General features: G+C 49.9%; 1 protein-coding gene across 1 annotated transcript in view; it reads right to left on the bottom strand.

Moving 5' to 3' along the window:
- The window catches only part of SLIT3 (slit guidance ligand 3), a 651,942-nt gene that overhangs the window by 92,621 nt on the left and 547,284 nt on the right, over positions 1 to 12,037 (bottom strand). Inside the window, exons 17-20 of the mRNA XM_010358190.2 lie at positions 7,350 to 7,493; positions 6,453 to 6,596; positions 2,938 to 3,101; positions 1,770 to 1,902 (exon numbers count right to left, since the gene is read on the bottom strand). Coding sequence (XP_010356492.1) covers positions 1,770 to 1,902; positions 2,938 to 3,101; positions 6,453 to 6,596; positions 7,350 to 7,493 — 585 coding nt within the window. The remainder of the gene's footprint in view (positions 1 to 1,769; positions 1,903 to 2,937; positions 3,102 to 6,452; positions 6,597 to 7,349; positions 7,494 to 12,037) is intronic.

The following is a 12,037-nucleotide window of genomic DNA, read 5'->3' as shown; positions in this document are numbered from 1 at the left end:
GTGCTTTATGGTGGTCTGGAACTGAACCCACAATATCTCGAAGGTATGCCTGTATGTGCTAACCTGGCCCAGAAAAGGGGATGTGCATGGGGCCTGGCAAGAGAGATGTCAAAGTCAAGCATCAGATGTGTGTGGTGTGGTGGTGTGTGGTGTGGTGGTATGTTGGTGTGGTGTGTGGGTGTGGTGGTGTGGTGTGTGGGTGTGGTGATGTGTGGTATGGTGCTGTGTGAATGTGGTGATGGTGTGGTGTGTAGGTGTAGTGGTATGTGAGTGTGGTGCTGTGTGGGTGTGGTGGTGTATCAGTGTGGTGTGGGTGTGGTGGTGTGGTGTATGTGGGTGTGGTGCTGTGTGGGTGTGGTGATGGTGTGGTGGTGTGTCAGTGTGGTGGTGTGGGTGTGTGGTATGGTGGTGTGGGTGTGTGGTGTGGTGGTGTGAGTGTGGTGGTGTGGTGGTGTGGGTGTGTGGTGTGGTGGTGTGTGGTGTGTGGTGTTGGTTTGTGGGTGTGTTGCTGCTCAGGCACTTGGGCTGTTCCTGTTGCCTCTCCCTGGGTCTGCCCACTCCCATGCAGGGCCTTTGCTTATGCAGCAATTTCAGCCTGGAGCACCGCCTCCTCCCTCCTAGTAACCTGCCCCTTACCCCTCAGCTTGCAGCTCTAGCATCATTTCCCCAGGGCAGCTTTCTTGGAGCTTTATGTCTCTGTCATACTTCTCACTTTGCATGTCCTAGCAACCTTGTATCTCTTTTTTTGTAGCATTTTTCACAGTTGTCACTCCACATGTGCATCTGCAATGATCGTGTGAATGTCTACCTTCCCTAATACCACAAGCCCCGGGAGTGGAGGGGTCACACCCATCTTGCTTGCCGTTGTCTCTCCAATGTGAGCAGAGTACCTGACATCCGAGAAACCTGGTCAATATGTGTTGCGCGGATGAGTGAAGGAGTGGATGGATGCGAGTATGCACGTGGTGTGTGTTGGTTGTTTGAGTGTGTGGTGCTCCTCTGGTCCTAGCTGCAGTGCTCCTGGTGCATTCCAGGGAGGCCTCCTCACTAAGGGACCATGCTTCATCCTTCTGTCTGTGCTTTCCAGGGGGCAGAAATAGGATTTTCTCCATAATATTAAGAGCCCTTCAGGAAGAGGCTAACACCTTTTGCGTTGAGCTGGGAGTTTCTGGTGCAGAAACAGGACCTGAGGAGTCAGTGGCAGGAGCTTGGGCCGTGGAATAAGAAAGCTCCTGTTCTGAGAATGAATGTGACTCAGAGCTAAGACCTCATCTGTAAAGTGGGGCCTCATGCTTGACAGGGCTGTTTGAACTTGGAATAGGATCCTATTCAGAAAAGTGCTTTGTAAGCCACAGCGCCCACTGGACAATGTTTTCACAATTATCCTGAACTGCTGCTGGGATCAGACTAAGAGACTGCTGAGGAGTCTTAGGAAGAGGGTGTACAGAGTAGGGGTTTCAGGGATGATATGGAAAATGAGGCAATAACCCTCCCACTTATATTCAGGGTATCTTTAGGAATTACAGGGTCAGAGACTCCTCTCCTGCCAGGCAGAGGCACTGGGGGGAGCCGTGTTTCCTGTGTCCTTGTCAAAGCCCATGGCTGCCATCTTGGTGAGGGCTCTACTGCCATCTTGCTGGGATCCATTCAAGTAGGGTCTCCCCAGGGCAGTTTTGCCATGTTGCTTTGCTTGAGATTCTGGGGTAAAGCATGGAGGATGCTGCTGGTGGTGAGATGACAGGGTGCTTGGAGGCGCTGGGGGTACTTACAGCTCGGTCACATCCTTGGGCATGCCTTTGGGGAGGGCGCGGAGCCCCTTGTTGCTGCATCGCACCACTGTCTCCACGCAGGTGCACTGCTCCGGGCAGCGCGGGCTCAGCTGGCAGCTACTCTCGTCATTGCCTGTGGAGAGCCCCAGAGAGGATGAGCGTTGTGGGAGATAAGCCCCACTGGGGGGCGCCAGTGAGCAAGGCTGCGTGTTCTCCGTAAAGACAAGTTGTCCCCTGTCCCAGCTGTGTACTAGAACCAGGAATAGGGTACCTGCTGGTCTCATCTGTGGTTGGCGGGTGTCACCTACCTTCTACCTCATTTGAGGTAAGATGAAGACCATCAAGGAGGCTCAGCAAGAGTAATAGGAAAGAGGTCACCATAACCAGCTCAGGAATAAGCCCAATTGACTGAAGGAGTGGTCAGGGGGAGGGGGGCAGTCTTGTCTTTTCCCTTCCTCTTTCTCCTTTCCTTCTCTCCTCCCAAAACTACATAGTCCCTCCAGGGTGGTGAGTGTGTCCCAAGCCTCCATTACGCCTTAATCTCAGTTAATTATCTGTCTCTAGATAACCCAAAGCTGATCAAGTAAAGAACTGTGCTGGCTTGAATTTATGCAAATAAATAGACCCTCTTGGATCCTGAGAACCAAAACCTCAGATATCCATATCCCCAGCCAGTGACAAGACTTTTCTTGAAGTCTGTTTCTTATGAGTAAATACTCTGAGTCTCATCATGATGCAGAGAGGAAGACTGAGGCCAGGACTCCCATGTACAGTTGTATAGGTTGTGCACTCCACAAGGATGCCATATCATTTAAGGGGCACCAATCTCACTGTGGACATGACAGATTAGTATATGTGGTACAACAGTGTTCTCACAGATGGCAGTATCTCATTTTAATGAGCAGTGTCTTGTCTTAATGAAATCAGTATATTATGACAGATTTCTAACCGATGGAAGTAAAATGACTTCTGAAGTGGGCACCTTCTCTTAACTGGCATGAAGGAGCCATGTGGGCTAGCAGCAGATCTGCAAAGCTCTCCAGAGCTCCAGCTGCGTGCCCAAAGCAAAGTGGAATCAGATCTCAGGGAGTATCTGATCCTTTATCTCTGCCATCTTCCTTGCCTTCCCAGGGCCTTCCCTGCAGCCCTTGACCCCCAGCCTTCTCACCGTCACAGGTGAAGTCCTGGATGGCCACATCCTGGATGGGAATCTCCTTGAGGAAAAACGGCTTCTGGCACCTAGGGTTCCCACTGACAATCCGCCTCTTCCTTAACCACTTGCCGAGCCAGGCCAGGTGGCAGTTGCAGTTGAAGGGGTTGGACAGGAGGTTTCTAGGAAGAGAGAAGGGTGCTTAGCCTCCACCCTTCTACTGTGGGAATGGCCCTGGGATCTGCTGCCCAGAGCCCAGCTCTCCCAGCCGGGAAGGAGGAGGTCTCAGGAAGGAAACGTAGGCTCTTCCCCAGATGCAGTCTCTGCGAGGGTCTCATTCCAGACCCCCGTCACTGATGGATGTGGCTGTGGTCTCTCGTCATGCCCTCCCTTGTGTACCGAGCCCTGGCTGTGTGAACTGCCTTTGGGTCTTTAGCAGAGATTTACCCCGAGAGCCTTCACACTTGCTACTCTCCTTGCTGGGAACCTGTATCTTTACAGGTTGCTGGCTGGCTTCTCCTCATTCTTTAGCTCTTGGCTTCAGTAACATTTCATCAAGGAAGCCTTCTCTGAGTCCCCCATATCAAGTGGGACACTTCAGCCCTATCCTATCGTTTCCCACATAACCCTTCGTTCTCCCCGTAGCACCCATGGGAGTGTGCAATGATTGGTTTCTGTGCTCGTCTTGCATTGTGGACTCTACATACACGAGGGTGGGGTCTGTTTGCCTCTGCATATCCAGAAACTACCGTTATGTCATCACAAGCCCTTTACATACATCTGTGGACTGAAACAATGGGACTGATGGAGAGATGAGGGGATGCTGGCAGCTATCCCTCTATCCCTTCCTGAGTGTTTACTATAGGACTGGGACCATGCTACGTGCTTTATAAATCCATTGTCTCATTCATACCTGTGACAGCAACCTCAGGAAGGAGGTAACATTGTCTTCCTTTTCTCACATGAGGAAAGTAAGGCTTGGGGAGCTTATGTAAGAGGGGCAGACAGCCCTTGAGTGGCCGTAGGATGATATGGCAATGAAGGGCTTGTGAGTGGCTGTTCCGGGGTTGGAGTCCAGGCTCTGACACTCAGTAGGTGTGAAGCAGGGCAAGTTACTTCACAGGTCAGAGCTGGTTCCCTGAATGCTTTGACTCTGCCCCTCTGGGCATCTTAGGCATCTTTGGATTTCCAATGTGGAGGTACCTCGAAGAGGCTACACATGGACTAAAATGGACCAGCTCATTGGTGTTAGCTCCCAACCCACTGTCCCTTCCTGTTGATGTCACTCATTTGATTCATTCCTCTACTGAACAATTATATGCCGGGCTCTGCTTATGCTCTTGGCACAGATCTAAACATTAAGGATACAGCAGTGAACAAAGCAGTCGCATATCCCTGTCCTTCGGGATCTTATATGATGATGGGCAGATAATATATGATTAACAGCAAGTTAGTAAATGACACGGTATATTAGGACTTGGTTAGTGCTATGTAATATTAGGGGGCAGGGCTAGAGGGATTGGGGTTATGGCAGAGGGGTGGAGCAGGGTGAGGCAGGTGACACTTGAGCAAAAGTGGAAGGGAGGGAGGTCAGGGGGAGGGAGGTCAGGGGGAGGGAGGCCGGGGGAGGGTGTTCCAGGGAGTGCAAAGTTCCAAGGTGGGAGTGGGCTGGGATCATGGGAAAATGGCGAGGAGCCCCGTGAAGCTAGAATGGAGGCAGGGAGGGGATAGGCAGGGCATGAGGGGCCAGATGACGTGGGGCTGGCCTTTAGGTCCTCCTCTAACTTCGGCTTTGATTCCAAGTGCAATAGGCATAGGGCAGCAACAGAAGGTGCAGCAGCAGCCTTTCCTTCTGCCTTCCAAAGGGTCTTCGGGGAAGGTTAGAGAGGCGACAATGAACCAGCGACTAAGGATAACACAGCCACACGGAAATACGATGAGCAGCTGTAAAACGCGCATGCGTTGAGCACTTTCTACACCGAGGCCCTTGCTGTGTGTTTTCAGGCATCACCAGATTCAATCCTCATAACCATCCTAGGAGGTAGATGATGCAGAAGGGAAATGGAAACACACAGATGAAGTCACTTTCCTAATGTCACACAGCTCACAAGAGGCACAGCCAGGATTTGAACCTAGGAACTACGGCTCTAGAGTCTTACCCATTATTCCACAGAGGCTCCCTTCCCACGACAGTGCACTACCCGGGCAGGAGCACTCCTTTAGGTGCCCAGAAAGCTGGGTTCTAATTCTGGTTCCGATACCCACTGAAGCAGCTAATGGCATCTTTCTGTTTTTTTTTTTTAAATTAATTAATTAATTTTTTTTTTTTTTTTTTTTTTTTGAGATGAAGCCTTGCTCTGTTGTCAGGCTGAAGTGGAGTGCAGTGGCACAATCTCGAGTCACTGCAACCTCCACTTCCTGGGTTCAAGTAATTCTCCTGCCTCAGCCTCCTGAGTAGCTGGGACCACAGGTGTGTGCCACCACCACGCCCAGCCAATTTTTGCATTTTTAGTAGAGACGGGGTTTCACCATGTTGGCCAGGATGGTCTTGATCTCTTGATCTTGTGATCCACGCGCCTTGGACTTCCAAAGTGCTGGGATTACAGGCGTGAGCCACCAAGCCTGGCTGCCAGTGACACCTTTTTAAAACCCCTGTCTGGTGATGTTACTGGTCTACTTTAAGGTTCAAGTCTTCCTAATGTGCTCTGGACAAAGACCAGATGGTCCACAGCAGTCCTGCGGCCTGACCCTGGCTTCCTCTTCAGCCTTGCCTTACGTCATGTCCTCCCTTATTCAGTGCTGTGACCATGCTGGCAGATGTTCAGTCCCACATATTTGCTCTGTTGCAACCAACCACAGGGCCCTTGCATATGCCCTTCCCTCTGAAGGAACTGCAGTGTCCACTTTCTTCAACAGCTAACTCCCACTTGCCTTCCAGAATACAGTTCCAGTTTTTCTCAGCAAAGCCCATATTTTTTTTTTTTTTTTTTTTTTTGACACGGAGTCTTGCTCGGTCACCCAGGCTGTTATGCAGTGGCATGATCTCGGCTCACTGCAGCCTCCGCCTCCCAGGTTCCAGCAACTCTCCTACCTTAGTCTCCCAGGTAGCTGGGATTACAGATACTTGCCACCAAACCTGGCTAGCTTTTGTATTTTTAGTAGAGAAGCGGTTTTACCATGTTGGTCAGGCTGGTTTCGAATTCCTCACCTCAGGTGATCCACCCACCCCAGCCTCCCAAAGTGCTAGGATTACAGGCATAAGCCACCACGCCTGGCCTTCCAGCTTGGGTTTTCAAATCACTGCAGATCTGCTTTCTGTGTCAATTCACTATGATGTGAGCTCCAGGAAGGAGGGGCTGGGCGTGTGCAGCCTCAGCACCTAGACGATGCCTGGCACATACAGAAAGCCTGACGAGGTTTTAAGTGGACAGATGGATAGATGAGCTTGGCCAGAGGTAACAGGGGGCTGGGAGGAGAGCGCTCTGCAGAGTGGGACCCCAGAGTGCGTGGGCAGTGGACCCAGGAGAACTTACATGGTGGACAGGGAGACAAGCGTGGTGAAGGCCCCAGGGGTGATGGTGGTGATCCGATTGTCATAGAGGGAGAGCAGTCTCACCGAACTCAGGCCGGCAAAGGTGTCATTACTCACACAGCTGATCAAGTTACTCCTCAGCATCCTACAGGGAGAGGGGTGGGGATGAGAGAGCACAGGCACGATCTTTTCTGTCCCAAATGGTGCCACGGTGGGGAGTGTGTGTGTCTAGGTGAGATGCTTTTGCCGATTCTCAGCTCAGTCCAGCCATATTGCTCAGGTTTGTCCTGTGATAGCAGGGACTGGAGCCCTACTGGGACTGTGTGTATTGTTATGTGTACATTGTTGTTGGTACATGCTTTCTTGGAAGCACATGTCATGCATATGTATGTATACACACGCATATCGTGTGGCTGCTAGGGTGTGCACACGTATTTCTGGGAGGAGAAGAGAGAATCAAGAAGTGGTTGTAGCTATCAGCTTGTATGTATGTGTGTGCTTGTATGTCTGTGCCTGTTTGTGTATATGTTTATGTGCATGTTGCATATGTCTGCACGTATCATTTTTATAGAGGTCCTTATGCTTATGTTTGTGAGTCAGTGTGTGTTTGTGTGCCTCCTTCAGCAAGTTTCTGGTATGGATCTATATATGTGTATACACAAGAGTGGGTGACTACGTTGGGTGTATGTGTATACGCTGGAGGGTGTTCAGCATGCTAAATTCTTTCCCATCCAAGGCTGCGGAATATCTGATGACTCTGACTCCAGGAAGAGAGGGAGAGGGATTCAGCAGGCCGAGATAGCGCCTAGGTCCCACTTGCCTTCATAGTCTGTCTCTAATTCCCCTGCCCTCTCATCTCCCTCTGGGTCTTGGCCCAGGCCCCACCACTGGCACTCACAAGGTTTTGAGGCCACTGAGGCCACGGAACATGCGCCCATGCACTGTCTCCAGCTGGTTTCCCGTCAGCATCAGCTCCTGCACGCTGGCTGCTCCATCGAAAGCTCCCTCTCGCACCTCCTTGATCTTATTGTTACTCAGGTTTCTAGAAGGAAGACACAGAATAGGGGAGAATCAAAAAGAGCAGACGGTCTTGATACAGCGAGGGAATGACCTGCCCTGCAGCTGCTGGGGCCTTTTTGGGGTCCCTGAGACCGAGGACTGGATGGTGGAAGGAGCTTAGTCTTGGGCTCCCTGACCTTTGGTCTTCAGCATCTGGCCCAGGGAGCAGGGACCCCGGCCCTAAACAGGTGAGGCTACCCTTGTGAAACAGACTGCCTGGTCAGTGGATGAATGGAGAAAGAACATGTGGTGTATACACACACAATGGAATACTATTTGGCCACAAAAAGAATGAAAACCTGTCATTTGCAGCAACTGAATGGCACTGGAGGTCATTGTGTTAAGTGAATTGAGCCAGGCACAGCAAGGCAACCATCATATGTTCCTCCTCATACGTGGGAGCTAAAAAAGGTTGATCTCATGGAGGTAGGGAGTAGAAGGACAGTTACCAGAGGCTGGGAAGGTTTGGGGGAGATGAAGAGAGGTTGGTTAATGGGGAGCTAAAAGGAATAAGTTCTAGTGTTTGATAGGGTGACAGTCACAGTAGGGTCTCTATAGTTAACAACAATATATATTTCAAAATAGCTAGAAGATTTGAAATACTTCCAAAACAAAGAAATGATAAACGTTAGAAGTGACGGATATCCTAAATATCCTGTTTGATCACTATACATTGCATGCATGTATCAAAATATCACGTGTCCCATAAATAGGTACAATTGTTATGTATCAATTTAAAAAAGTAGACTGGATGGGATTTGAAGTTTTTTTCTGTGAAATTGTCTTTTTAATGCTCTGGGGGACTGATAGAGTTAAAATAGTGGCTCTCAAACTTATTTTCTCTCTTCATTAGAGATTCTCGCTAAGCACTAATTTTCAAGAGGAAGGCAGGAGAAAAATATAAAGCATGTCCCACTCCTTAGGACTAGGGCATTTGTGGAACTTCTAGCTTTCTCACCAGTTAAGGATCCCTGATACAAACGAATAGGTGCTTTCCAGTTACTACTTGTTGACCACTCCTTATGTACTAGGCACCTCATGAGGGATCTGACCAACACAACCACATCAAACCCTGAAAACAATGGCTGTCGGACTGATTTATTATATTGTTCCATTTTATGGATGATGGGACTGAGGTTCAGAGAGATTGACTAACTTGCTCGCAGTCATGCAGCTGACAGAACTGGGATTTGAAGCCAGGTTTTCTGGCATATCAAATGTACTCCATTGAACCTTTTCTTTCATAAGTGAGTATTTCTTTGGCTATGTGGATATTACTTCTTTTCAAAATTCAAGATTTTGGATATTGTATTTGCTTAAAGTGAGCTTGGTCCTATCAAGCCCTCAGTGCTGCCATTTCTTTCTTTTCTTTTTTTTTTCTTTGAGATGGAGTTTTGCTCTTGTCGCCCAGGATGCAGTGCCATGGCGCGATCTCGGCTCACTGCAACCTCTGCCCCTGGGTTCAAGTGATTCTCCTGCCTCAGCCTCCTGAGTAGCTGGGATTACAGGTGCCTGCCACCACACCCTGCTAATTTTTTGTATTTTTAGTAGAGATGGGGTCTTGCCATGTTGGTCAGGCTGGTCTCAAACTCCAGACCTCAGGTGATCCACCCATCTCGGCCTCCCAAATTGCTGGGATTACAGGCGTGAGCCACCGTGCCTGGCCGGTGCTGCCATTTCTGAGTCTGCCCCGAGGTCTGAAAGCAGCCCTTCCGTCCGAGGCTGCATGCTGACATCCTGCACAGACCTCACGAGAGATCAGAAGAGCAAGCAGATGCTGCAGAGCCATTAGCACGGCGAGTTCCCAATTCTCCCTAGCAGGGTTGCTGGGGGGCTTCTGTGGACCATCAAAATGCCCGGCCCTGGAAAGCATCCCTGGCCAGATGGATGAGCTGAAGGTGATGACAGTGTTTATACTAGCTCTGGGGAAGAGTCCAGCCTCCCAAGCAGACAGCCTATTCAGAGCCTTGCATGGGGAACCATCTTCTGCAAACAAGGAGATCGCAGGTGGAGGTGGAGCCCGTGAACTCATAGAGCACACGAAAGCTGGTAGAATTGGCGGCCTCAGAGATAGACTAGGACCATTTTACTGCTGAAGATACTGAGCCCCAGAGCAGGAAGGCACTGCTTCAGGTCCCAGAGCACTGGAAGGGGATCTAGGACCACACACACCAAGTCCCTGGTCTGCGCTCTGGGCAGACCCACAGCGATGCCGGGGGTGAGACCTCCCTTAGGGACTGACTTGCAGCAAGTGACAGAGCTGGGGGCTCAATGTAGGCCGCCTTCCCTCTTCCCAAGGAGGGACCAGGCCCCGGGGCAAGGCCATGCCTGCACTTGTGGGCAGGTGTGGAGGAAACAGTCGGTGCCTTGGTTCCCTCCCTGCTCCTCGGCATGACCCCGTTCTCCTTCTCTCCTTTCTATCCTGCCAGGAAAACAGGAGTGAGCATTTCCCAGCATCCCTCGCCCAAGGTCTGAGACAGCAGACTCGCAGACTGGATTTCCACTCCCTGCCTGACTCTCCTTTAACTTGGCCAGTTTTCTTATAAATCCTGGTAGCCCTGGTCTGGGATAACCCAGGAACGAAGGTAATGCACTGGGGAGACTGCAAATTACCCCTAAATTAGACGCGGGAGGAGAGATAAAGGCTCTCCAGCAGCAGTAACTCACCCGAATGCTCCAGAGAGTCAAGCTTCTTGCGGGGGTTAAAATACAAGGGATGGGCAATGAAGATGAGTTAAAGCAGCTATGAAGTGGGAGGGTTCCCGTTTCCTGACATCTGTTTCTTTAAATGAGCAAAATTAACATCACATTACTGTAAGGTTTGTGAATTGGATTTCCTCAGGCTGGGAGAATGGAAAACAGAAGGAGAGTAAAAAAGAGAGGGATAGAATTTTCCAGAAGAGCTGGCTGCTGCCGTCTCTCCATCCATCAAAGCACCGCTCACAACTACAGGCAGCAGTAGCTGAAGGACAGAAAGTACGGCTTGGGGCAAGCACTCCAGAAACAAAACAAATGCATGGAGGTTTTCTAAGAGCCCTATCACATTCTCAGAGCAGTATCTTACTGATGATGACGCAGATCCTAGGAAACCACAAAATGCAAAGCCAGGGCCACCCAGGGGGCCTCTCTCCATCTTCGGGTTAGTTCAGAGCCCCTGAGGGTTACTTGGTGAGGTTTAAGTGTATTAATATCTGTACTGTCTGGTACAGGGTAAAGTGTTTAATTTGTGCTCACTGCTAGCTATTATTATTTTTATGGGCTTGCATGCAGCCACATTCCATATTTGTGCTACTCCCAGGCTCCTGGAAGTGTCTGGGTGTGCAACCTCTGTTTTAAATATATAACCAGCTACTCTGGGTCACTCAACTCAGATGCCCTCTCCTGTCTTTCCGCACCCTGTCTCCCCGGTACCACAGCCATGTCTTTCATCTTTATTTCCTCATATTTCTGATCCTTATAATAACTTATAAGGAAGGTGGGTTTATTCCTATTACGTAAATGATGAAACTAAGGCTCAGAAAGGCTAAGGACATTCCTAGCGTCACATAGCTGGGAAGGGCAGAGCTGAACTCAGAACGCACACAGGCTTGTCTGCCCGTTTTCCCTCCACACCTGGACTTGTGGCAGCTCCCGAGAAGTGGAAACATTTGGCAGCCCTCACCTTTATTCCAACATGGCAAGTACTGGGATGAGCTGAGTGACATCTGTCCCTTTTGATGAGATCTAGGCCCATACTTTTTCAGAGACCTCACCACTCCCTTTTGTTGCTTGGTTGCTGATGCTGGGAGTTCGTTGACGCTTATTATGTGTTTGTGCTGTTGTTTTCTCGGGCATACAGAAATATTCTCTATACTCATGTTCCTATCAAAACTGGGAGGATGAAAGACTCAAAGTGCTTGAGTTTCACCTCAAATGGGAGAGTACATATTTCTTCACAGAAGCAAACACTAGCAGATCCTGTTCAGTAGATAAGTATGCACTTGGCCAGCTTGATTCATCTTAATATCTGCTCACGCCCATAGGCCTGTAAGTTTCTGTCTTCAGGTTAAAAATGAAGTGTGCGTTTCTCTGGGTTGAAATAAAAAGAAAAATTCCTGCCAGGTGATGGGTGATGCTTGTGTTGGGACCCTGAAGCTAGTGGGGCACTGGACCCCAGTGACAGCCATGATCCTCACCCAAGTGTGCCCTCTCTCAGCCGGCCCCCCAACATGCTCTCCACTGCTCCCCGTTACAGAGCAGTCGCCGGAGCCATGACCAAGGTGGTGGCTACAGGCAGGGAGGGAGGAAGGAAAGCGATCTGAGTAGCACCAGTGAGATCCAGATGCTGCCCAGGGCCTATAAGGCCTCTGTCCTATTTGTCTGCAGGGAACGCATGGGTGGGAGCACGGGGAACAAGAAAGAAACAAGGTGGTACAGTCCACTCTCTTTATAGGCAAGCATCCCTAACCAGAATGTCCAAAAGTTTTTGAGAGCTGATATGATACCAAAAGTAGAAAATTCCACACCTGACACCTTTGCTTTCTAAAG

This window comes from Rhinopithecus roxellana, chromosome 3 (genome assembly GCF_007565055.1).
Source record: "Rhinopithecus roxellana isolate Shanxi Qingling chromosome 3, ASM756505v1, whole genome shotgun sequence".
Taxonomy (NCBI): domain Eukaryota; kingdom Metazoa; phylum Chordata; class Mammalia; order Primates; family Cercopithecidae; genus Rhinopithecus; species Rhinopithecus roxellana.
The sequence above is the reverse complement of the archived record's forward strand: the minus strand, read 5'-3'. Positions and strand labels throughout refer to the sequence as shown.